The sequence below is a fragment of the Xyrauchen texanus genome, chromosome 8 (assembly GCF_025860055.1).
Source record: "Xyrauchen texanus isolate HMW12.3.18 chromosome 8, RBS_HiC_50CHRs, whole genome shotgun sequence".
NCBI classification, from domain to species: Eukaryota; Metazoa; Chordata; class Actinopteri; order Cypriniformes; family Catostomidae; genus Xyrauchen; species Xyrauchen texanus.
This window is the reverse complement of record NC_068283.1, coordinates 11,421,896-11,449,124: the sequence shown is the minus strand read 5'-3', so window position 1 is coordinate 11,449,124 and position 27,229 is coordinate 11,421,896. Positions and strand designations below refer to the sequence as shown.

Genomic DNA, 27,229 nt, shown 5'->3' with positions numbered 1-27,229 from the left:
TGAAAATAACATTTTTGCATTATTGTAATGAGGTGGACATAATTTATATATTTTATTCAACTTAATGATGATATTACTGGTAAAGTTTAAAGTGACAGAAGCACCAGAAATCAATACTCTGATTGTATGGAGTGTACTGTCTCTTTAAGCGTAGTGTGGAGGGGTCGTGTTCAACAAGCGTAAGGGGAGGAGTTGATTGCAAAGAGCGGCGCTCTCGCAGCAGAGCTAGAAACAGGAAGGATGCGGGCGGCTTTCTGAGGACTCGTAGGTTGTGTGCATTGTCGCTGTTGAGAGATACACGTCTTACCTATAAAGAAACATCACAAAGGAGTACAGGGGAAATGTTTACATGTACGAGCAGAAACTGCAAGGCTTTTTAAAACCACACGGTAGATAAACTCACCAGCTTCTCAGTTCATGGATCACAAGATTTAATACAGTAAGTGTATAAATCACTCTGTTGAGACATGCATATTATAATAGGCCTAGCACATCGTTAAAAACTGTATGAATTCTACTTATTCTAAAAGTAGGGCCTTATTCTACTTGTAGTGCTATTTTGACATTGGGTGAGATGTAAATTTGTCTTATTCTGTGATGAAATCAACTGTATCCGTCATAATGTATTTGTATCAAAGGGTTAGGTCACTAACAGCTAATTTTTTTTTTTTTGCCTTTTGTGAATAACTTATTATTAATACACCTTCAGCAGACTTCCATCAGTCTTCAAATCCATGGTCGAATAGGGAGTGTCACTGTCTCTCCATGGAAAGCAGCTCATCATCTTGTGAATGGACTATTTTTAAGTTCCCAATAGGAATCAAATAACGCACAACTGCCATGTCCATACATTATACATCAATTTATATTAAAATATGTCCATTCAGCTTCCAGGCTGTGCATTCATGTATTTCAGTGAATATCCATCATGAAGCCCCACATGCTCAGCTGGATCATTGTTCTCATTTTATTTATCTGTCGCGCTCTCCGCTAATACGTTTCAGTGTCAAATGGTTATATATATTTTTTTTAATTTAGTGCACCCTTTAGTTCCTTGTGAAGAGGTCAGATTTGCTCCATAAAGTGCAAATGTAGCCACAGCCCTTGCGAAACACTTGCTCTTGGGTCGCGTCTCGTTGGCTGTACCAATGTCCATGTGAATAGGATAACTGTTATGAAATAGTGTCGTCGAAAGTGTCGCACACCATTTACATCATACGGCTTTCAAATGTAGTGTGCTTATGAATGGGTCAGAGAGACTAGGACTGTCAGGTTTAAACACAGTGGGGATTGGAATGGTGCTCATGGCAATGGATGAGTGAGGTGAACGTGAATGCCCTGACAACGTTTGCAAGACCAATGTGAGTCTCAACTGACTATGTAACATGCAAGGAATGCATGTTAAACTTGTGGACAAAAACATACAATAATGTCCACATTACATTTGAACTGAAGTTTGTGGACATATTTTAGACACAGTGTGAATTTCTGGCCTTTGTTGCCTGCTTCTTACAAAAATGTTCCATGGAAACCAACATTTCTGCCCATATAGTTACCTTAGCTGTGATACAGTGAAACTTGCTCTTAAAGGGATAGTTCACCCAAAAATGAAAATCCTTTCATCATTCACATGCTATCCCAGACATGTTTGACTTACTTCTGCTGAACACAAATGCAGATTTTTAGAAGCTCTGTCAATGCAAGTAAATGGTGACTAAAACTTTGAAGTTCCAAAAAGCACATAAATGCAGCATACAAGCGATTCATTGGTTAAATCCATGTCTTCAGAAGTGATATAATAGGTGTGGGTGAGAAATAGATAAATATTTAAGTCCTTTTTTACTATCAATCTCCACTTTCAAATAGGTCTACTAAGCTAAGAGTTCTTTTGTTTTTTGGTGATTCATATTCTTTGTGCATATCGCCACCTACTGGGCTATTGTGCAAATATGATTTATTTATTGTTTTCCTTTGCTTTATACCAAATGTTTTCATATGCATGAAGAATGGGAATTGATAAAAAAGCAGGAGAAGAAGAACTCCAGTAAAAGTGTAGATTTATGGAAAAAACAAAAAATGACTTAAATATTGATCTGTTTCTCACCCACACCTATCCTTTCTTTTCTGAAGACATGGATTTAACGACTGGAGACTTATGATTACTTTTATGCTGCATTTATGTGCATTTTTTGGAGCTTTAAGGTTTAGGTCACCATTCACTTGCACTGTATGGACCAACAAAGCTGAAATATTCTTCTAAAAATCTTAATTTGTGTTCCCCAGAAGAAAGACAATCACACTCATCTGGGATGGCATGATTGTGATAAATTGAGTCTTTGCATTTTTTGTGTGAACGATTCATTTGTACAAAATAACAGAAGATTCTAAAAGCTTCTTTCAATGTTTGAAGGAGACACCATATTAGTTTATTGTGATTTTACAGTAGTAACTGTAGTAACTATGCTATTTTGATGTAAACTGTATTTATCCTTTTTTGTAATGGGCCTAATTACCATATGAAATCATGAAATGGAGCTCTGTGTATGTTTACACATGTGTATCGGTTGACAAATGTTCCCCCTGTTTTTGTAGTTACAGAAGTTCAGCACCTGCTGGTCATCCAGGTACTCGGGTTAATATGTTTCCCATTTTTGTGTTAATTACTCCCCACACAGTAAACAGACCACCAGAGCAGATGTGGAAGTTTGTGTACTTACTACTATGAAATGTTTTCTTTCTGATTTTGGTTTACTTGAGTTTATTTCTCAAGACAGCACGTACCTCAGTTAACAAACTGTTAGGAGAAAGATATCCCTCTTTGACTTGCTTCCTTCGAAAAGTGATAGTATAATTGCATTATATATATGTGTAATTTTTTGTATGTTAAAATACATTTTCCTATGACAATTTGTGCAGAGGAAATGAGAAGTTAGCCTTTCGTTGGTTGATGTTTCCCGAGAAGCGTAAACACTGTGGATTTGTTGCGGGTTTCAATATGCTATTTGTTTGAGCGACCCTGCCGTCCCGATTGAATTATAAGTTGAATTATAATGTAAAATTATGCACTTCATCTATAAGGCCCTTGCCTCTTGAAGACTTGAAGTGTTCTCATTTGCACTCTGGAATAGTATGCCAAGAACCTCATTACGAAGCTGTAGCCTTGGGACATTTTCAAAAGTGTCTTAATTAGGAGATTTTTTTTGTCAGCTTCAAGGGCTTTTAATGCATGTACATTGTCGGTTCATCGTCGGACATGCCTTATTAAAAATTATATTTTATTAAATTCATAGATAAAATTTATAGAACTAAATTTCCCTTGTACACAGCTTTTTTTTTTTTTTTTAAATAAATTGATATCTAGAGCAGTGGTTCTGGATTGGTTTTGGTTTCATTACCCAGAATATACATTGGAAATCAAGTGGCGACCGAATTCAGTACCAACATTTTTTATCTTACTAAATTTAATTTTAATGTTTCTTGCTCTCTGCACCAATAATTCACTGCACAAAACACATTTAGGTACAAACTATGCCCTTGTTGCAAGTGAACCTGTATTTAATGTAGTCTTTGCATTTTATTTTAACTTGCAGCTTTCAAGGATGCAGGCATGTTGCATAACATGTTCATGTTGAACTTGGCATCTGCCTTATTTTTGCTAGACAGATGAGTTTGGCCAAAATACTGTAGTGTTTGATTGGATGCACATACTTTGATACCAACAGCAAACAATACTTATATTGTTAGCTACATTTTATTAATTGCATTCCCTGCTGTGACCGTTTTGGGTCATGACCCACCATTTGAGGACCACTGGTCTAGAGAAGTGTTTTTGAGTTAGGATTTAATGTTTTTATTTATTTCATTGTGGGAAAATTAGAACAATTGGTGTTACATGGATGATAATAGCTCTCCAGTAACAGTGTAGAAGACTACACTATGGTTTTCATAGTGGAATTAAGTTATTTATCTTTTAGATAGTGCTTTATAAAGCATTTCACCAGCCTTAATCTTGGCAGTTATGCATGCATGTGTGCAGCCTTTTTACATTCCAGGAAATACCACATAAACTGCATTTTCCCCCAGAACAGAGCAGAGGAAGTAATAGTCAATAGCTAAAGGCTGAAAAATGGCTGAAATAGCTGACGATGTGTAGCATGGAATCATCATACAAATACATACACTAACAAGAAGAGGATTAGTCAGAAATAGCATGCACGGTGAAACAAATTACACATTGAGATATCACATGAAATTTATTTCACATGATACAATGGGCAGGGTAAAGCAATGTGAATTCAACCTTGTCCAAACCATATCACTCTTTGATCCATTGCCAATTTACTAACCACTTTAAACTTTATGTAACCTCTTTTAGAACAAACACTGGAACATTCGACTCTTGTACTTACTGTGTCATGAGTTGTGCTTGCTAAGGCAGCCATCACTTTTATTATTGCTCATTAGTAATGGTGACTTAGATTCAGTTCAGTGGCTCGATTCTATCGATTACATTCACCAAAAAGAGTTGTTCACTTATTCGTTCCTTGATCATTTCTTCAAGTTACAACTTTGCACCTGTAAATAACGCCAAATGACCACCTTGTTCACGACCAGAAAAAGTCTAATTATCCTTTATTAAAATTTAGAGTCTTCAGTGTCTACTATGAGACTTCAACACTGCATGGAGATTTATAAACTATGACTCTCTACTACTGCTCATATGTTCTAATATTTAAACTTTCCACCCGCTCATGCCACTCGAGTTCTATTACAGCTTCATTTGAATGTGAGGGAAACTAAAGATTAGCTATTTAATTCAATCATTATTCCATCGCTCCCCAGCGTTTCAATGTGGTTCTCCCACACAGGTGATTCCTGTCAGCCTCATTACCTCGCCACTCAGCTTGTTTAGGGGTGAGCCATTCAGCGATTCTGTTCGTCATCTTCTAACATGAAAATCACTATTCTTCTCCCTCCAAAGTGTGTGATTTATTCCTTTCGGAATACTGGGGCAATCATGCTTCAGCGAACACCTTCCAATCGACCAATACTCTAATTACAACTTCTTGTAAAACCAACGCAGACATTTTGGCGCAAGCTCGCTGCCACGCAGCACTCGCTCTGACCATTCCACAGCACAGGTCAAGCCTCGAGCCCTTCGCCCAGGACAGCAAGCCTTACGCATTGACACTATCCTCTAAGCAGGATTACATTAACTTGCGAACTACTGAAAGAGTGTTGGAGCATCATAAGACTTTCCCAACAAATGACAACTAAAGCGTATCTATCATATTGTGAAAAGCTGAGCATGACATTTATCAAGCTATTAAAAAAAAGACAACAATCCTAGCCTTAAAAAAATTGTTTCTTATATTTCAATAACGTCCATATTTCATTTCATGTGTGGTCATCACTCACTTTTATTCATAATTAATCCGGCCCCTTTTCTTGTTGAACGAGATTGATGAACTGAATGAACAACATGCAGCTCCTCCTCTCGTTCAGCCGGTCAGCAGATCATTGTTCATGAACGAGATGACTGATTCATTCAATTGGTTTGTGAATTAATTAACCAGTACATTCAGTTTTTACACAAATTACATGACCGACTAGTTCAGTTAAGGGGTGTATTCATTCATTGGGTCCAACCAATGATATGCTCCTTCACAGCCCGCTATAGTCAGTGTTAAAAGCAGGACAAAGTAACACAAATAGAATTTGTGTGTATACAGATGTATGAAGACGCTTTAAAAATTGAGTATAAACACTGTTTTCACCACAAATGGCAGGCCTAATTTCCCTATATTTTGTCAAATGCTGGGCTTAATGTTTACCAAGACAGAAAAAAGTATTAAAAAAAAAAGCCTAAACTTCTTACACTGTGGATCAAAGCACAACATTTACATTTGTAGTCCATGTTATTTTAACTGTATGGTCTTCAGTAATTTTTACACATCCAGAATTTAGGGATTATTTTTTTAGCATATCTATAAACTTGTCTTGGTACATTTCACCTGTTTCTCTCCTTGTTGAACGCGATTGACTCACATGCCAAACTGAACGAATGACATGCCTCCTCTCGTTCAGTCATTCAGCAGATCCTTATTCACGAACGAGATGACTGAGCGAATCATTCATTTAATTTGCGAATGGGTTTACCAGTACATTAATCTCGTTCAGACTTAAATGAGAGGCTAGATTGGTTCAGTGAAGGGGCGTATTCGTTCTGCGGGCGAAACCAGTGATATGCTCTGTCACAGCCCACACTCAAATGCTATTGGATCATGCTATAGTCAGTCTTCACAGGCATGAAGAGCCACCAGAGCAGCCTCACAGTTCAACCTCGAGTCCATTGACTTTGAAAGGGAGAAATATCAGTGAAGAAATATGTGTCAGTGTATGGAGGTTAACAAGAACGATTCAATTACTTAAAAGATTTGTTCAAAAAGACTAATGCGTTCATGAATGAAATATCATTATTGCTCATACTTGGGGTTTAGGGATTTGAACAACCCCTAAATCCATTGAATATCAGTCAGTTTGATGGTAGAACAAGGTACATCTTGTCTGTGTTGAATAATGTAGAGCTACTGGCTAGCTAGGAGCAATTATATTATTACTCTCATTTCCAAAGAAAACTTAATCTTTAGTTTAATTTAATTTCAAGGCATTGTTAGCATATCTGTGTCTGGTTTAGTCACATACTCTTCTCTTGATCCATGATGCATCAACACAAAGGCCAAAAAGCTCATATCACCTTCCTGAGGGTCAACATGGCATTTCAGCTATTTAAATTGATGCCTTTTATGGATGCCGTCACTGGCAACATTCCGGGCATGTTTATGATCGCACACTGTGTTCTTGGCTCTGCAGTAACATCTTACACCTGGTGAGTTTGAGAGTCTGAACGTGGTTGTAATGTTTCAACAGTCACATGGGAATTCAGCATGTTGTTTTTTTTAGCTAAAGAAAACTCAACCTACTCTTTCCAATTTCATTGTGAGATCAGTCTATATGTTCACAGCTGGGTAATGGTAAGACAGGCTGTTGTCAAACATGTCTTTAGATGGAATAGACTCTCATTAAAGGAAGGAGCACTAAGAAAAGTTTTTAGTTCTGTATTGAACAAAATGCTCTTAAAGGTGAATAAAAAAAAAAAAGAATGTTATGCCGAAAATAGTTTTTTATCCCAGTTAATAGTAATTAGAGTAGCCACAAGGAAGACATTAATTGGTTGATTTCCCCAAAAAATGTCAAAAGAGAGGGGCTCTGTTTGTTTGAGACAAGCCCAGCATGTCATAGCATTGTTGGCTCATCCAATGGCATGAGTTTGGGATGGGACTTCTGTTTGTTCAACCAATAGAAAATGGGGGAAACATGTTTATTTAATTAAAATAAATCATACCATGACCTATACTATATATATTTATATATACCTATACATGATAATCATATTAATGTTTTCTTTTTTTTTCTGTTTGGTGATCCTAGAGGAAGTAATCTTAACGAATGTTCCTGGTTTTATTGTGGGCGATTCAGTGCACATTATGGCAAATAATTTGTATTATTTTAATTTTTTTTGTAATCTTTCATGAAAATGCAATACATTTCTTTGCCTGCAAAATAAATAAAAAAACATTTCTGTCCAGCCTGATCTCATGCAAATTACATGACTATGGTGGCATTTATGCAAAAATGATATTATGTGTTTCCTTACAAGTATCATGGCAGTTACAAGGGGAAATGTCCACTCTGTGGCATGAAAAGCGTGTAAAATGTTCACCCAAACAGATGAGGTTGTTAAGCAACTACATAATTTTGTGGTGCTTCTAAGATGCTTTCAGCTTGTGTTAACTTGCATATCAGGGCTCAATGCTAAGGATTATTTCTACTGTCCCGGTCGGGCCAGTGCTTCAGATTTGAACTTGCTTTAATGTTATAAATGCAGCACTGGCCCAATCGGGCAAGTGGAAATTATAGCAACTGGCCCAACTCACTCTCACACTCCCCGGGCCATCGGGCAGTCCTTATTGTCAAGCCCTGCACATGCTTCATGACTCTTATCCCCAATACTTTGTATTGCAAGTCCAATGCTCTAGCCGTTGAGCTACTGCGCAATGGGATCGGGCTTAAACAAGCTTATAGATGTAGTTGATTATATAAATTAAACATTAAAATATATCGCCTTTCAATCCTGCACTATACTAATAAAGTTTTGATGTCATAAGACAGCATTATGTGAGGAACAGGGTGGAAAGTAAGCATTCATTTTTAAGTCATAATCTGACGTTTCACTATTTGTGTCAAAGGAAATAAAAGTCAGGGTGGTTTTTGCACCTGTTTTGTTCATGTCACCAGGATACTGCCACGATACATACAACAAGCCATGTAAAAATCATTTTTTAACCCCTCCCCTCCAACCACTAAAATCATGTCCTGTCCTACTTTTTTTTTTACATTGAATTTCACTTGAAAATACATCACATTATGGATATAAAATGGGTTGCGAATGCTGTGTCATGTTGACTTTAACTTTGATTTGTTCTAGATTTACAGTGTGTTTAAAAGTTGTGTTGATGCAACTTGGAAATACAAGAATTGCTAATGCTAACAGTTAAAAAGATTCTAAAAGAGACAGGTTTATTTTGATGCATTATAAACGTGAAGTTCTAGCAGCTCATCCTGAGCATCAGTCACATCAGTAGCAATAACAGTTATAGTCACGGAGGCCTACTGTGCTGTTTGTTTGTTTAGTGTGATGGGGAACTGAGTTTGTGGTGTGTTTATGCTCCTACGGAAGGGCAGGGATATGATTTCTGTTGGGATGGGAGTTGTTGGACGCTGTGCCCTTCCTGTCCAAAACCCTTATCTACAAACTATCTCTCTTTCACTGTGTCTGTATCTTTGCAATAGGAATGAATGTGTCATACTTCCAGACCAATTAATACACTGGGTTTTAAAATAATGGTTTATGTGATAGGTTAAGACCTATCTTAAGACCAGTAATTAGTTCACTAACTGTTCCTATAGGGAAATCCTCCCTCAAATTGTATGACTTGTTCATTTAGTAGGTGACTATTAAAGATCACTTAAAGCATAACAGCTCTGTTCATGGACAGAAACACACTTATTATTATGCCCAAATTCATACACACCCTGGCTTTAATGTCATTACTAAAAAGATAAGTTAATTTTTTTTGCCTGTTTACTAGGGCTGGGCGATATGGGCCTACATATTATCACAATATTTTCGAAATTGATATTTATCGTGATATACATTTCATACCATTAATGGGGAAGGAAATGCATTCTACATGTTTGACCTGTTAAACTTAAAAAAATACATTTAAACTTAACTTGTGTGTTTACAATTTACAACACATGGTAAGCCACCTTTTAATTTGATGTTCAAGAAGTATACTCTGTTCAGGATTTAATCCTATATTAGATTTGTGATATCTTTTCACAAATCTGATATCAGTGGACTTATGGCTCCACTGAAAGACTTTCTTGTGACACTCCACACTCCAGCTCAGTAGGTGGCAGTAATGCACCACAAACTGGATTTCCAACCACCAATAAAAAATCACAAGAAGAACAAGAAATATTTAATTGCCTGTGACAGCGACACGGATCATGAAAAAACATCCCCTAAATTGTACGTAAATAAACCGCAATGTGTTGAAGTCTGAGTTGTTGTTGTTGTGTACAATCGATAGCAGTATTTCATTGTCAGTGCTGTCTTGTTTGATACACAACTATATTATTTTAGCCAGATAGCAAGCTAGCTTGTGGTTACCTACCCTCATTACTGGTATATGTGACAGCTGGGCGAGGTAGCTGCTTGCCAACCAGCTGATTTCATGATTGTGATTCAATAAGCTTGTTCTGTGTATAACTTTCCCGAAAAGCTGGCCTTTTTTAGCACATACCTGTTGTGATCGTCTAGATGTTGAACATAGGCTAAATATAGAAAATCACTCAATGTTATCAGCAACATTTATATCGGAATATTTATTTTTCTGACAAATATCGATATTGTTTTATCGCCCAGCCCTGCTATTTACGACTGTTATTCTTTAACATCATAAAATAAGCCTCAGACGGCATGCCCACAGTGGCAGTCCATAAACACTAAAATACACACAGTTTCAAAAGTACAGTATAGCCTCAAGACATAAGTGTTATCATGATTTTAGTTGAATAAAATCAGGGACTTACAGGCGTTACAGCAATTTTACATTCAAAAACATCATCATGCATTACGACATCATGACAATGTTGTAATATTGGATGTCATATTACACAGATAAGATTACCAAGCAACTTTAACATACTGTGTTAACATGTACGCTATGTTAACTTGTATAATGTTTACATCTGTGCTTTTGAAAAAGTGATTTTTATTTATAACATTTATAGCATTATACCACAAATGATGTTGATAGAGCTGAACCTGTATTAAACATGGAATATTCATTTTAATACAAGTGTAAATAGGATTTAAACTAATGGTGATAACTCTATAAGTAACTCAAACACAGTCAGAAGGAGTTAAAAATGCATGTGACTGCAGTTGCATTCAAGTGTAAATGCAAGTGTGTTCTGATGCAGCCCAGATAACAGCAAAGGACCACCTACTCACCAATCAAGAGATTTACATTTTGCCAATTGGTGAGGCTTTAAAAGAAAACAGCTATATGGGGGGAAAATGGGAAGAGCCTATATATTGTCTGTACTTGTCGTGCACATAACTTCAACATTCATTAAAACAGAAAATTTGGTAAAGTGATAAATTAAAATAAATAAATGTTTGAAAACCTCATCCTGACTATTGTTATGCTTGCTTGGATCTGTTTAAGAGGCGTGACATATTAGGCCAGTGACCTTTTGTGATCAAAGAGGGGGTTGTCATGCTGAGGTGTTGTGTATGTTGTAGCAGAGGTTAACGGGGGACCATGGTGTGAAGATAATCTTATCTCAGCTGAATAGTATTTACCTGAACATCCCCTCATTCTTTCTGAATACAATTTCAAATCTCAACAAAGAATGGCATGTTTAGCATTATCTAAGTTCTGTTTGAACAGGAGTACTAGATTAGTTGGCTTTTCAGAGCAGGATTAATTTTGTTTGTGGGGTTCTCAGCATCTATGAGAAAGAATGGGCTGAGAAGATGCTGTAGGTGCTTAGTCACTTTGTCTTGGTGAGGGAGCATTATGGATAATTGAATCACCTCTTCTCAGTGTCCGCTCTCCAAATCAAATATTGCCTATTTGTAGTAACATAAACAAAGTGGTTCCTGAATGATTGGCACTTATCAATATCCATAGCAGTGCTGATAGAAAACAAACAAACACAGATGTTTATATTACAATTCTTTTCACACCAAGAGCGAATATTTACCTTAAACAAGACTGAATCTAAACAATGCACTCATATGGAACTTTTCACAGGGAATTTAATTTGCCTGATTAATTTTTTATATTTTATATATATATATATATATATAAGTATGTCCTTTTTTATTTTCTTTGTAATGATAAAATCTTTGTCCAGTGAAATGATCATTATTATATATTTTTTTGAGATTTGGAGAGTTTTGCTTTAAAACGATTGAAATTTCTTCCAGTCCAATAAACATCGAAAAGGTCTTTCCAAAAGCATTCTAGTGGACAAAAACATGCATAGGTTGTGAAAATTAGATGTGAATTAAGCCATTATGAAAGGACTGGACATCTATACTTCACAAGCTTGTGTCAAATTTAACGTTGTATAGCCTGCACTGAAAAATACTTACCTAAAAAAAAATATGAACAAATAAACTGGTTTGAACTGGACCAAAATATTATTTATTATGTTTGAATCAACCTATTTGGTTACCCCCCTAAACAAATTATAATAATAATTTTAATAATTGCTGCAGGTTACCACTGTTTACAGTGTGACAGGACCATTGTCAGATGGATTATATCTTGTATGCAAGCAAATTACATTTTTAGGCCTATATTGCATTAAAACATTCGAGTGCTTTTTTTACCGTCCTTTGTGTAAATAGCCCTTTCACCTTTTGCTGTATTGTGTCTACTATAGTGCACAGAAACAGCCATTTTTTTTATTCAGGTTGTGATTTTACATCCAATCTAGCATGGGTCATGACCTTTTGACCCTTTCCCATAACTTTGGAGGACTGTCCTGTTTATGTCATTGATTCAACATGGCTGACGAATGTGGTGATGCACCATGGTAGCCCCAAGTGCAATTATCTTCTATTGTAATGGACAGAAGTGTGACTATATATATACATCATAATACATCATACTGGGATAAAAATGGGTATGATTATATTCTTGTTTTGAGCATAAAAAAGATTATATTTAAGGTTTAAATATAGCTGCTTTACAAGCACTTTAAACCAGTCTTAATGTCCCCTGCTGTTTAAAGCTCTGTAGTAATGTAACCTTTGAGTGTTGACTAGAGGTCTGCAACCCGACCTGGGCCAGAAGGAACCCGAGAATTTTCTGTAGCATCTCACGCTGGAACGGCATATTTTAAACACCACTTCAAGTTAAAAAGAACTTCTTAGGGTTTTGGTTTCATTTTAAGGCTCATTTAGACCTCTAGTGTTGACCACTACTGACTGATTTATTGCCATTAGGATTCACTAATCAATAGTAGAAACTCATCACTCAGTATTCCACTGCAAGGTGATGCAAGGAAATTACTCTTTTAAGTTGATGGCTTTTGTGTAATAACATCAATTAATTGCATTAAAGCAAGCTGACTTTTTAGTAAAGCCAGTAGTGCTGCTTTTTTTTTTTTTTTTTTAGCTGATGTGATGGCTCTGGTATTGAACAGAATGCATGTTTTATTTATTTATGGTCCAGACGTATAATTGAAGAGCACGGCCTACAAGGCTCTGGGGTCCTCTGCTCGGGCTAGCAAAGAAAAACTTCCACAGATCAACAGTAGATCATTCATTGTCTGAGTGCTAGGATGCACTCAGTGCTTTTGTTTCTGTGAAGTCACAGAGAGATGCTTGTTCACAAAGAGCGAGTTTCTGTTCATCCGCTGAAAGGACCAAAGAATTTTTGATGTGCATGTGACATGCGAGTGTGCTACAGCATGTTTTAATGTCATAATGTTGTCTTAAATGGACATTAATTCACCCTTTCTTTATGTTTAAAGTGTGTAGTTTCGGTGCCACAAGTAGCCCCAAATGGTATTATAATATTTTGGCCGACTGGGCCAGACATTAAAAACATTGGCTCAACCTAAAGGGTCAAGTTTTGGCTGGTTAGCATGATCCAGTTGACCCCTGTTGATAGTAGGGCTGTCAAAATTGCTCAAAAATGACATTCGAATATTCCCTCTAAAAAAAACACATATATTCGAACTATTCGAATATCTGGTTGCGCATTTGGTCAATGACGCGCATTACGTCAATAACAGGACAAATTAATACAAAGAGACATAACTATTTGTATAGGTAGTTTATTTAAGTTTAAACATATTTGACAACGTATTACCTACACAAAAACAAGTAAATCAACTAATGGCCAAGACCTCACTCTCGCTCGCACGCGCAGGCACTCTTTCTCTCTCTCTCTCGCCCTCACGCTCTCTGCGCATAACGGTTTAAAAGAACAACAACAATAAACAAATGTTGAGTGCTGATCAAGAGTTTTGTGCAAGCAATATAAGGTCGCGACTCTTGTCCCAAATATAGCAGGCTTCATTCAGTGATTAAAACAAATTATTAACATTAATTGAAGTTTTACAGTATATAGAACCGACATTGAACGCTCCGAGCGAGCTGTGCTGTGGTAAACATGGAACTTTTCCTTGACATGAAACGGTAAATAATCAAACCAGTGGAAGCCTGCAGTGCATGAAACTGCTGTATCTAACCTACCTTATTCATGCAACATCTATTCAGTCAGTACAGTAGCCTTACATTTTAGTCATGTTTCTGTTTAACGTTAAATAAAATGAGGCACACAATTCCGAGAAATGTGACAACAAAGACCCCTCAGGCAGCACGCCCACTCGCAAAGCAGACAGCCGCACATCTGCTACCGCGGGCGCGTTTTTTTTTTCCACATTCGAATATTAATTTTCACCTTCGAATTTCTGTTTTTTAAAACTATTCGAATATATATTCGAATTTAGAATATTCGTTGACAGCCCTAGTTGATAGATGTCGTAACTATACCAATCTGGGGACAAAAAGCATCTTCCCCCATTGGCAGCCATTCAAAAGCAGATGTAAGACATACATAAATGTTTTTGCAAAACAACATATAAATCACAATATTTAGTAATATTACAGTAGATGTTTTGCCAGTGACCGATTTTATTTCCGGAGGACTCTTAAAAGCATGAAATGGACTTATATTTTTCCCTGTCTGCTGCCTTTACAGGTTTTTTTTTCATGCATTGTGAAATTTTGGCATCCCCCGAAGCAAAATTTTGAGGCAGCCGAAGCTAATTTTATGACATAAAGTGCTGAAAGCAAGATGAATAAGTGATAAATATGCTTCTCATGTGGTACGTGGATATTCGTGGGGCGATTGAAGACTGGTATCACTTGCGTGTCATGCACTCCACTAAGAATCTCTCGTACCAGTGATGAGCTCTTCTCTATCCTACTACCGTATACTGGAGCACATGCCAACCGGGCTTCTGTCAATATGCGGCCTCCGGTAACAGAATAGCACAGAGCAGATCACATATGTGATTTAAACTGGGCTTCCCTCGATATTATGGCACATTACAAACCTCATGCGGCTCATTTAAATTCTACATGAGAATTTACTATTTTAAAACGCTATGGAGCAATTCAACCATTTGAAACAACTACAGCACTGATATTCTGAACAGCATTGATGAGGGAAAGAGAAAACACCTGCACCAGCATCAATTACAAGACTTCTCACAACTACACCCTTACTAACATTTATCTCATTAAACTTTATTATATTTTTTCATTACAACTGTGGTAGATGTATTAAAGTTGAGTTTATACACATGTATAGGCTATAATTTTTTCAGTACATTTTTTAAGAAGGACTACCTAACTAACAACTGAGGAGCAATTTATGGTCTTACAGTGTTAGTTCACCCAAAAACAAAAATGATCCCATAATTATAACTTTATAAACCATAATCACTGGCTTCTGGTAATGGCCGTCCACACGTTCACTGGCTTCCTCTATCCTCTGCGCTTTCGCGTTCATCACTTCTCTCTGGAGCTTACTCTACGCCTGCGTCATACGCCGGAACTCGACACTCGTGAAAGCGTGGGGTGACCGTTACTGAGGTTATAGTTTATAAAGTTAGAAATATGGATATTTTTCTTACAAAAACACTTCGCTTCAGAAGGCCTTTATTAACCCTCTGGAGCCATATGGATGACTTTTTTGATGGATGGATGCACTTTTTTGGGGGCTTCAAAATCCAAGGTACCTTTCATTCCGATTATAAAGCTTGGAAGAACCAGAATATTTTTTTAATATAACGCTTATTGTGTTTGGCTGAAAGAAGAAAGTCATATACAACTAGGATGTATTGAGGCTGAGTAAATGATGGGATAATTTACATTTTTGGGTGAACTATCCTTTTACTATGGTAAACACAAGGGCAAGAAGGGTACAATGTGGAATATAAATTATGAAGAAAGTCATGTGTATTGTAATATATTTCCTGTTCTGATGATGTTTGATTTTAGGAAACAAACTGGCCTTGTTTGGATTCTTAAATGATTAAGAGTTTGATAAAATAAAAACAATATCTGTTACAAAGTAGGAAACAAACATATTTACTTTAGAAGCACAGTCCCAAATCAGTAAATTGATTTACTCGTGAATATTTTGGTGTTTAGTTTGATTTCCCACCACACCTTGAAGTTAAAAAAACTGAGTTTAGAAGTTTCTAGATGCTCAGATGATAAATCATATTCAATACAAACATGAAATGCAACAACTTAAATATTAATTGCAATTATGAAAAGAAAAACAACTGCATCTTCATGAACATGTACGCCAACCACCACTGGAGACCATTTTTCACCCAGGAAAAACCCTGCTTTGATATAGCTCAGGAAAGGCACTAGTAAAGGGCTTGGGACTGTACGTGTTCTTATGGTGTTATCAGCCAATCAATATTGTCAAGAAGAATGATAATGCTAATGGATAGCTTTCTACAGGTATTATTATAGACCTCCTCAGCTCAACACATAGGAGTTTTGCAATTCTGTATAGTGGGGCAGAAATACACAATTTCGGTCATGGTACGTGCATCGTAATTTCTGACATGATTTATTTAAAAGCAATCTTTGGATTATGACTTGAGTTCCCACAGTGATGATAGTTGAAACTGGAGCCAATCCAAGAGCATTGTGTGTACGACTGATATGCGTATGTTTTACTCTGAGATTTGCTAAGCCTCTTAAACTCACTCTGGGTTCAGAGGTTAGTATTTATAGGGTCGTAGGGCTGTAGAAATGGAGTGGAGGATAGTGGGAGAGAGGTAGGTGTGTTTAGTCTGTAAAGGGCGCTCTGTGCAAGCAAACTGGGGCAGAGCAAGTCCTGCTGCTCTCCATGAACTGCGTTGCTAACATAGATGTGAAAGGGTATTTGGAAAGTCACTCCCCCCATTCGAGGCCTATAGTTTCCCACACTACCTTCCTATGCTTTATTTTCATACATGGCTCTAAATAATCCTCTGCTCCTCCAGACACATTTGATAAACTAGTCCAGAGATTCACATGGGCCGTTTTAAGCCAAGGTCATTAGCCTTTCCTGCAAAATGCGCTAATGAAGCATGGTAGAGAGCTTGAGAGGCTGATTTATATATATGCCTGAGTGATTACAGTGTGTCTCTGTAGAGGGGTTAGGCCAACACTTTACACAAATATGTAAATGCACAATAACTTGGCCAACTCGTTGTGCATAATGTGCATTCTTGCAGTACTGCAGTGGTAAATGTAAGCGCAGCGTAGTTCTAGCGAGAAGACTAGCAGCTGTACGTCATCGCACCATTAGCTAGGTAACTCCTAGGCAATCACATGTAATCCATTGCTTTATAAGTCGGCTCACAATCTATCACATTGCTGTTTCAGTGTGCTAATAGGCAACCTCCACCACCCCACCAGCACCAGTTGAGATCCGTCCTGCATGGGTTAGGAAGTAACACATTTTGTTTTTTTTTATCCTGAAACAACATTCCTGTCAAAACAAATAGTCATGTATGCCTCACTGTAACTATAGCCTTCACCTAAAATTAGAGGGACACAAAAGGTCGATGTTGTTCAAGCCTCAAATCATAGGCTTGTTTGGTCACAATTTAGAATATTTAACTTGCTCTCCAAGTTTCTCTTCAGACTGTTTCTCAGTCAAAACAGTAGTTGACCTGAAAACTGACCATAGACACGTGCTAAATATGCATTTTTGCATTACTGTACCGGTAACAAACCTCTGTACTCAAGGGGGCGAAAGAGGATACCTTCAAACTTCTGGGCCATCAAACTGGATGACTTACTATTCAGGTAAGTTGCTCTCTGTTGAAGCGGACGATTAACACTATTGTCTGATATATCGCGGCAACGTTGATATTGCGGCTCATCCCTGCTTTGTGTTATGACTTGTGGTCTGACACATTATGAACCTCCACAATGCACGAAATTGAGTTTGCTTAGTTAGACGCTTCTGCATTTACGTATGAAATTAAACTTGCATAGAGGAGTCTGCATCCACATACTTGTGTAGAGTATGTTTCAGGCCTCAGAGTGTGTGAGACAGATCAGAAGTAGAGTGGCTTGGGGATCTACTGCTTGTTTTTCTTCCAGCTTATGCCACCCTACAGCAACACCACATGCACACACTTTGTCCAGACAGCTGTGAACTGTTGTTCTGCATTGTAATTTGTGTCACAAGTGGAAAAGTTTTACATGTTGATTAGTCACTGTCCATTATTTGTACTTTCCATTATAACGCAGCGGTTTTCCCCCCTTCCTTTTTACGAGAAGTAGTTTGTTAATCTCATTAGACTTCCATATTTCTATTTAGAAATGTCTGTGTTAGGAACATTTTCAAATTAGTAGATTCATTTTAAACTGGTGGTCAAGAACATACACAGTTGATTTGTATAATTATTTTAATGTCTTATTGTGTATACTATATATACTTTATATTCTATCCAATTTTTATTCTTATTCTATTTGTATTTATTTATATATTTTTTTAATTATTATTATCTCTGTCTTGTTGCTGTTTTGTATTGTTGTGCACTGGAAGCTCTTGTCACCAAGACAAATTCATTGTATTTGTAAGCAAACCTTGCAATAAAGCTGATTCTGATTCTAAAGAAACAGTCATATATTTGTAAAACATGAAAATGTTCCACCCTCATTTTCACCCTCTGTTAGAAATACTCTGTTTTGGTACAGCTTCTCCTTAAAAGAGGCCCTATTATGCTTTTTGGGGATTTTACCTTCCCTTTAGTGTGTATTATATCTATTTGTGCATGTAAAAGGTCTGCAAAGTTACAAAGCACAAAGTCCATGCCAAAGGGAGTTATTCCCTCCCACAGAAAACACTGCTCCTGAACTACCTGAAACGCCTGGTTTGCAGTAAGGGCTACTTTAAGCTGAAACTCGGTTATGGTAAGGGCCGTTACATTTCCAAAACACGCTCTAAGAGGTTGACCAATCGCAACCGACTGGGCCAGCTGACCAATCAGAACAGACTGGGCTTTTCGGAAAGGGGGGCTTTAAAGAGACAGGAGATAAAACAGAGCGTTTCAGACAGAGGGCGATAAAAGGTGCTGCAACAATGTACAGTAATGTGTTTTTTTAATATTAATGCATAAAATAATTTAGGAACTGTAAATGAGCATAATATGGGCTCTTTAAGACTTGACAGTAAGCGCCCACTGTTATGACTGGCTCTCTGCTCTTGACTGACCTGCTTTCTCTACTTGCCTTCTCACTGCTCACCACTGCTGAGCAGGGCTATGGAAGTGATAAAGTAAAGTAGGTGTTGATGTGTTGTTTTGGAGGCAGTCAGATGCAAAGGTCTGCCACAGTGTGACATCACAATGTGGAGGAAGTAGGGAACAAGTTGTTTTGGCAGCTTGGTTTCAACAAATTCTCTTTTTGCTGTGAGGAGGAAGTTTTGAGTTCTGAAACTTACAAGTACTATATAGAACAATGACCTCCGATATGTCAAAATATCATGGAAAATTTGATTCCTCATGTGGTGCAAAAAAGTAAAATGTTAGAGAAAGGACTGCAAGCAGTAATTCTGATATATATGTTATGGCTGAAAAACAATATTTGAAATCTATACTGTTCTGCCTGTGTGAGTGTTCACACTAAACATCCAATCAAGAGGTTTGCATGCATGTGAAATGAAATCAGGCATCAAACCATGATAAATGTTCAGTGGACAATATGGGTAGCTGTATTGAAACCTACCATTGAAAATACCCTGACCTGCTACCAATACAATTGCTTTCTGCTTATATATTATTATAACACCAATATTGGCAAATACCAATATTGTCACCAATATATTGTGCATCCTTATGCATCATTTTGGAGAATGAGCTTTTTTAGGTGGGCTTGTTATCCCCTGCTCAGAGCATCCATGAAAGGATGTCATGGAAATGGGTGTGTGCAGAGTAGAGCTCCAGGACTCTTTCGCTCATTGGCTGAGCCCTGTCCACACACTCTCTTGCTTTCAGGGAGTGTGCTGGCTGCATGTAGGCTATTCAGTCACTATCTAACAGAAGAGACAATAGAAGGTGTCCATTATCATTTCCAAACATAGACTTCTGATATTCAATGGTTCTGAATCTGAGACATGGTATGTTTTTGCGGTTTCTTCTTTAATACTTGATAATGATATTCTAAGTAATAATATTATTCTAGTCATTGAATGTCTATTTCTATTCTGGACATGGAGTGATTGTGGATATTTTAGAATATTAATTTAGTCATTAAGCATGTGGATATGGTTTTGGTTATCTGTATGTACTGGTATCAGTAGTATGACCTCAAAATGTTTTAATGAACAGGTTAGTTTGAGAGAAAGGGTCTTAGGAGTCTTAGAAAAGGTCTTAAGAAAAAATGCATGCATGACGCTAACATCTGTGTGCAGAGGGTAGTTGCTATAGAGATGCAGGCATGTAAGGACATAATCAGGAAGTGTATGCAAAGCTGGTGGGGAAGACGGAGCCACAAAGAGGTCATGACTTTGTCAGGCTCCTCACATGAATTTACTGCTGCTGTTGTTCTTTACCAAAGCAAATTCTTCATGAAAATGTTATATATATATATATATATATATATATATATATATATATATATATATATATATATAATATATATTCCTTTTAAGAAAATCATTCCTTGTTGTGGTATTCTGGGTCTTAGGTTTGAGCTTAATTGGATCTTAATTGTGGTTGTCCCTGAAGCGACACTTACTTCACCGAATAGAGGTTGAGTTTAAAGTCATGTGAAATAATGTGATACTCTCAAGCTATTAATTACACCTGGTCTTAACTTGATCTGTTCATCTGTCTCTCCCATTTATACAGTTGTGGCTAATTGCAGAGGATGTAGCTGTCACTTGCAATACAGTCTTATCTCTACTTCAGTGCAATGCTGTTTTGATGAGATGATATTGCAAAGACTAGCATCAGTAGCAGTTTATAATGGTCTTCAGTGTTGTTCCCCACCAGTGTATTCTTAAAATTGTTTAGGACCATTATGGTTATTGGTATTGTGGTATTATTTTCATGATAATAGAGCACAACAGTGCATCTTCCATCTTGGTTCCAGAAGTACTTCCTATTCAAGTACTTCATAAAAGAGTTCTAAGCCATGAACCAAACCAACCAGCTCTGAGATGAATCACAACATTACTTTGATTTGAAGCAAAAAAGTATTTAAAAAATGGGCAAAAGGTACAATAATGTTTACTTAATTATTTTTTTTTTTTAATGAGGGAATTAACTATAATTCCATGAAGCATTATGGTGTAATCGAATACAAATATATCTACAAATCTATAAGTAGTTTGAGAGTATAGGGAGACCTACTCGTTTGCTTTATTCTCAAAGCATCATGGGGAGTGTGTGGTTGCTGCAGAGCTCTTTTGGCACGGTTTGTTTGACGCAGTTCTCTGTTTGATGAATTGTTTTCTATGTAGCATCATGAGTAGTGTAGTTATTTGCCACATATTCCATTATTAAATATGATTGCAAAAAAAAATCAGACTGATGTCATCAACAAATACTGTACAATTGATTAACAACCCCAGAGTTCATGGTAGATTTGTCTTTAAAGGTTTATTTACCTACCTGACTGTTGTGATTTACTAAGAACATACTGTGATACGATAAAGAAATCCACAATAATTTTTTTTAAAAAAAAATTGTAATTAAAATTGGCCAAATTTACATCAATCACATAAAATTCTGTATAAAAAATATTATCATGATGTACAAATGCTTTACAATTTAAATAATATATCATTTCTTTTTCTTTTTTTTTCCAGATTACTGTAATGAGAATTGAGAGCATGATTTTTCCTCACTATATTACTGAGAATTGATGAGGGAATAATTAGCTAAATTGTCATGAAAATGACAATAATATGACTAAAAATAGTCTTAATGTTATTCATGCAAAATATAAAATATGACCCTTTATGGGTTCTGTTTTATTCACCACATAAGAATATTATTAGTAACACCATAGTTCTAGCTGACTGAAAGAACCCTGACCCTAACCTCAACTGAATGACAAAAAACTTGCACAGTCTATTTCAGGGAAAAGAATGACACTGCAGCTTCTGGTGGGATTCTGGCCAGATGCATTGATAAGATAAACTGGAACAGCCTATTCTGCCAATTTATTTCTGCCTCTTTTGAGGCAGCTATAAAGTCAAACATCAGAGCACTATAAATAACTTAATTTAGTTACTTTGGGCTTTGTACTTTATTTGCTTTGAGCCATGATGACATCTCAAGTTAAATATAAAATCTGATTTTGTTTTTGTTTTTCTTAATTACAGATTGATTATCTCCTATCTTAAAGCTGAGGTAACAGCCATCAAGATTGCACAGAGTTGGGCAGAGCAGAATCTGGGTGAATCAGAAAACTTTTAGGACTTGTTAAAAGAAAACAACTTGCTAAACACAACACTGCCAGTCAAGCAAATTGTCCAAGTGGGTTTGCTTTTGTAGAGACCAAGATGCCGATCTTAAAGCAGCTAGTATCAGGCTCATCACAGACTAAGCGGCGCACTCGTATGGACCTCACTACTGAGATGATCAGCGCTCCCTTAGGGGACTTCCGGCACACCATGCACGTAGGACGAAGCGGGGAAGCTTTCGGGGATACCTCTTTCCTCGGCACTCGATCTGGAGAGCCAATACCAGAAAGCCACACCTATCCTCGCTCTCCAAAACCGGGACTGTTGTCTCGTACCTTCAGGAGCAGCAAGCGTTCACAGTCTGTCACGAGAGTAGACCAGCGAGAGAAAACCCTCCTTCCAAGTGAGTCACCTACCTTTGTAAAGAATGCCATGTCCCTGCCCTTCCTCAACAATGAAGAGGGACAAGATGGAGATGAAAGGGTGCTCAAGAGCTTGACCTCCAGCCCCTCCAATGGAGCTTCTGCTAATGCATTGGACCTAGAGCTCCATGAGAGGCACTTTGGGGTGTTGACAGAACTACGACCTTTCAAATCTTTCAATGGGGGGGGTATGAAGAAGGCTGAATCTGTGATGTCATTCCATATTGACCTTGGGCCCTCTATGCTAGGGGACATCCTGGGGGTCATGAAAATAGAAGATGATGACCAAGGGTTCGAAGAAGGAAAGAGCAGTGAAGTCCATGCTTCACCTCTTCCCGGCAACCACGAAGGAATGGAAGAGGATGAGGAGATAAGGGAGGACATAATGAAAGAACAGAAACCAGAGGATTTTGTGGTTCATGATGAGGAACCCATTAGGGCTCCCAGTTCTGTTGACCTCGAGATCCAGAGTGAAGGCCCCAGCACTCCAGAACCACACCACAAACACCTGCATCACCATGACAGCTGCTCTGTCTCAAGCTCAGGTTCGGCTGCCATGGAGGACAAACCAACCAATCAGCCTTACGAAGAAGACATGGGTAGGACTGACAAGGCCTGCAACTCAGACAATGAACCAGCATTCTCTTCCTTAATAGAGGATGAGGATGATGAGATCAGATTATGAAACCCCACAATCAGTAAACATTTCTGGGGATCGAGAGACAGAATTTGTCTTTCTAGCATTGTGTAAAAGAGACAGAATTGCTGCTGGTGGTAAGTGTGAAGTTGGGGTGTAGATATTAGCACGTCAAAGCTGGACAGATATCTCAGGTTCATGTGTCCCTGTAGAGTGAAGTTGGGGAGACTGCTTTAGCTCAGACACCAAAGCCATCTGTCAACACTACTCACCAACTGTAAGAATCACAGCTGGATGTGTTTACATTCAGACAAAAGATCAGCCCAAAAGGGACGCTTTGTGGTTTCTACTGATAGCTCTGCTGAAAGAAAGGTGGTCAGGGATACATACGTTACTGAAATAATAAACTTCACTTGCTCAAGTGGATGCATTTATATGCCATTCTCCATAGTCCCATGTCTTATTGCCTAAAGATATTTGTTCTTTTCGGATTTTGAGCACTAGTGCATTAACGTAAATAATAATTTGCTCTGTGACCCTGTGTATGTTAACCCTGTGCATAAAAGCTTCCATTGACAAAATGGATAATGTTGAGCATGGAGGTAACTCGTGTTACAAGCAAGCTGAACTGGTCATGTCTGGTATTAAATGTTGAATTCTGTTTTTTTCATACATATCCTTGGGATTGTCGAGTGCATGTAAGTCAGTCATACGTCCAAACAGATGATGCCATTATGAGAGCTACTGTGATTCTGAAGTGTAGGAAATGTTCTTGAGATGGAGGTCACAAACTGTAGCAGTCTGAGCTGGAATGGAAATGATTTGAAAGTGGCAGATGTTGGCAGACCTTCTTCACCCTACATAGACTGGTCATGGTCCACTATTGGGAAAAATAGCGACAGGTGTTCTTTAATCTGATCTCATTTTTCAGTCCATACTTGTTTTGCATAGTAGCTGTCAGCTCAGTATCTTGCATATCTCACCACTTCCTTCCCGCTCTTCATGGCACATGAAGGAAACCACTTAGCTGTGTTTCTCACTGGAGTTTTGAACAGTATGGCTGTGTCACTGTCATTGCATCGTTTAAACTATTGGGTTAAGTAAAATGTGTTTTGTACATTTAAACTAAGAAGCCAGTTGTGGCTGGTCATATGTTCTAGTAAACATTTAAATGTCAGTTGTTTTCATTGTGCTAACTCTGGCATTAACAAATTACACTGCTATTGCCCCTCAGGAAATTCGATGGGGCGGTATGATGCACTGTTGGGCAAAGACACTAATCTACATTTATTCTGTTTGCATACATTGACTTTTCATTAATAAAGAGTACATATAGGTCTATATATGTTGCAGATCACCATGAATAAACTAAAATGAGGCCTTTATTATAGAAGACATTTTTGCTTTTTTGTAATCACTCAGTATGTGAATTAACTGCAGTAGTCTGTAAGCTTTTTGTTCCTGTATTAAGGGTCAGGCATTGTGTCGATATCCTCAAGACTACTGTAATGTTACATCTGACAAAATTTATAGGAAATCTTCAACCGCTTCACACTAAGGGTCACTTCAGCCTTAAACAGAAATTATGTAAGTGCCAAATAGCATGTAGCTACTGCCTAGTAAGCCTGACATTTGAGTATAATTGTACATATGCTAACAGAATTTGCCTTAATTTACTATTTCAGATATAGACCAAAAGATCCATCTCAATTTGATTACTGTGGTAAAAAATGCTTAGCAAAAAATATTCTAATTTGCTTTCTGATGAACCACAGAGAAAGAGAAAAACATGCTCTTCGCAATTTAGATGAATTTGCATGGTCTTGTGCAAGAAGTCATTTTTAAATTTGGGAAGATCATACCAAGCAAAAAAGATGTCGGAAATCTGAAACTGTGTGGCTGAATGTGTGAGGTGGATTTAGCAGTTTCTATTCGCCTTTTTCCTGTTCGTAATACAACTTGTCTTGTTTATCTTTGCTACAATTTTCAAGTTGACCATGTATAAATTCAAGCTTGCCAGCTTTTTCAAAAAGGCTATAACTGCTATATTTTTAAATAAAATAAAATGTTGTCAGCAAAACTGTTTTTCTTCATTTTACAAAGTTTCTTCTGTAATTCATAAGATATTGTTACTTTCTGATGGTCTGGTGGATTTGTGTCACAATTTGTTATGAATTTGTCAAGGAGAAAATACAAGTTATTTTACTTTTGTGAGATTAAAAAGATTTTCGCATATATTTTATTACTTACTGTACATGTGTTAGTTATTATATAAGTGGGATTTTTTTATTGCGTCTGATCTTAGATCTTCAAGGCTTGAATCGCTCAGTAAGAGCGTTCAAGTTCAAGATGCTAAATATCAAGACGGTCGTGTCCCAAATCCAACATCATGATTGGTTGGTCACGATCGATCTCATGGACGCATACATTCATATAGAAATTCTGCCACAACACAGGAAGTTCCTGAGGTTCGCTTTCGGGGGCGAAGCCTTCCAATATCGGGTTCTTCCATTCGGCCTTGCCCTATCACCCCGCACATTCACGAAATGCATGGATGCACTGGATCCTTTGCGACTCTGGGGCATCCGCATTCTAAATTACATAGACGACTGGCTGATACTAGCACAGTCACAAGACCTGGCAGTTCAGCACAGGGATATCATCTTAGCTCATCTGGTTTCTCTGGGTCTGAGACTCAACATCATAAGGAGTGTTTTCTCTCCCACTCAGTGAATTACCTATCTGGGAGTTGTATGGAATTCGATCACGATGCGAGCACAATTGTCTCCTGCTCGAATCCTGTCCATTCAGAACACCCTGAGCAAAGTCAGGCTACGTCAAAATCAGGTGAGGGACGCTATTGCCCTGGCCTACGAGGCGTGCGGTCAAGCTTCGCCAGTAGGTATCAGTGCTCACTCTACCAGAGGGGTTGCCTCTCTAAAGCCTTGGCTAGAGGTGTCCCTCTGCAGCATGTTTGTGATGCGGCAGGCTGGTCCTCTCCACACACATTCATAAGATCTTATAGTTTGGATGTTCATGCCACTCCTTGTGTCCTTGTGTCAACATCACAAGCTCATTTCTGAGACCTCTCGCACTCTTGTGAGCACAACTACACAACCGTGAGGGGTGTGGCCACAGTGCGGCAGCGTGGGTATTCTCGTTCCCAAAGCGCTAAAAGCGGAACGAGATGCTGTGCTTCATTGCTACACTGGGATGCCCCAGGACTGCTCTTCAGACAAAATACCTGACGATGCACCTGTGACGCATCTATTTATAGCCCTGCTACAGGTGCCTCCAATGATGTCAACAGCAGAGCCTATGAATTCTAGTCAATTTCATTGACATGTTGCACACTGTAAAGAGTTGTGAATGGTAAGGAGGACACGAAGACCAGTTGGTCCTCTCAGGTAGGGATTTTAATGGGCACGCAGCAGTGCTCATAGCTTCACAAATAACGAAACTCTCAGTAACACAGTAAACACAAACTCAGTAAACACAAAGTTTTCTAACTTCAGGGAACACGCCAATGTATCACTTCTGAAAATATAGATTTAACCACTGGAGTCTTATGGATTACTTTTATGCTGTCTTTATGTGCTTTTTGGAGTTTCAAAGTTCTGGCCACCATTAACTTGCATTGGATGAACCTACAGAACTGAAATATTCTTCTAAAAATGTGTGTTCTGCAGATAGATAAATAAAAAAAAGTCTCGGAAAAAAAAGTAGTGGGTGAAACTTGACCCACCTGACTACAATGGTCTGATTAATAATGTCACATATGTGTGAAACCAACATTTTAATGGGCAGAAAATGGCTGGTGTGACGGGGTTAAGTTCAGACTGAGGGACAAAACTTTATAGCCTGGTTTATATATACGTATATATATATATAAGTATATAAAAGATACTTTCACTTACCTTTAAAAAATCCGTTATTTCATCTATACTTCTTTACAAGCAGCTTGTGTTTAAAATGTGGCTATCTACCGCCACCTCGTGTCCAGTTTTATG

The 27,229-nt window shown here is 37.7% G+C and overlaps 1 protein-coding gene across 1 annotated transcript; it reads left to right on the top strand.

The window, feature by feature from the left end:
* The first annotated feature begins 248 nt into the window (after positions 1–248).
* On the top strand, positions 249–25,291 carry LOC127647738 (cdc42 effector protein 4-like). Its single transcript, XM_052132180.1, has 2 exons — positions 249–439; positions 22,080–25,291. Exon 2 carries the CDS (start codon positions 22,260–22,262, stop codon positions 23,265–23,267), a length of 1,008 nt encoding a protein of 335 aa, XP_051988140.1. The 5' UTR covers positions 249–439; positions 22,080–22,259; the 3' UTR covers positions 23,268–25,291.
* Positions 25,292–27,229: the final 1,938 nt, after the last annotated feature.

What these genes read in the sequence shown, in the direction of transcription:
- LOC127647738 (XM_052132180.1), top strand. Translation starts at nt 22,260, where the DNA reads ATGCCGATCTTAAAGCAGCTAGTATCAGGCTCATCACAGACTAAGCGG.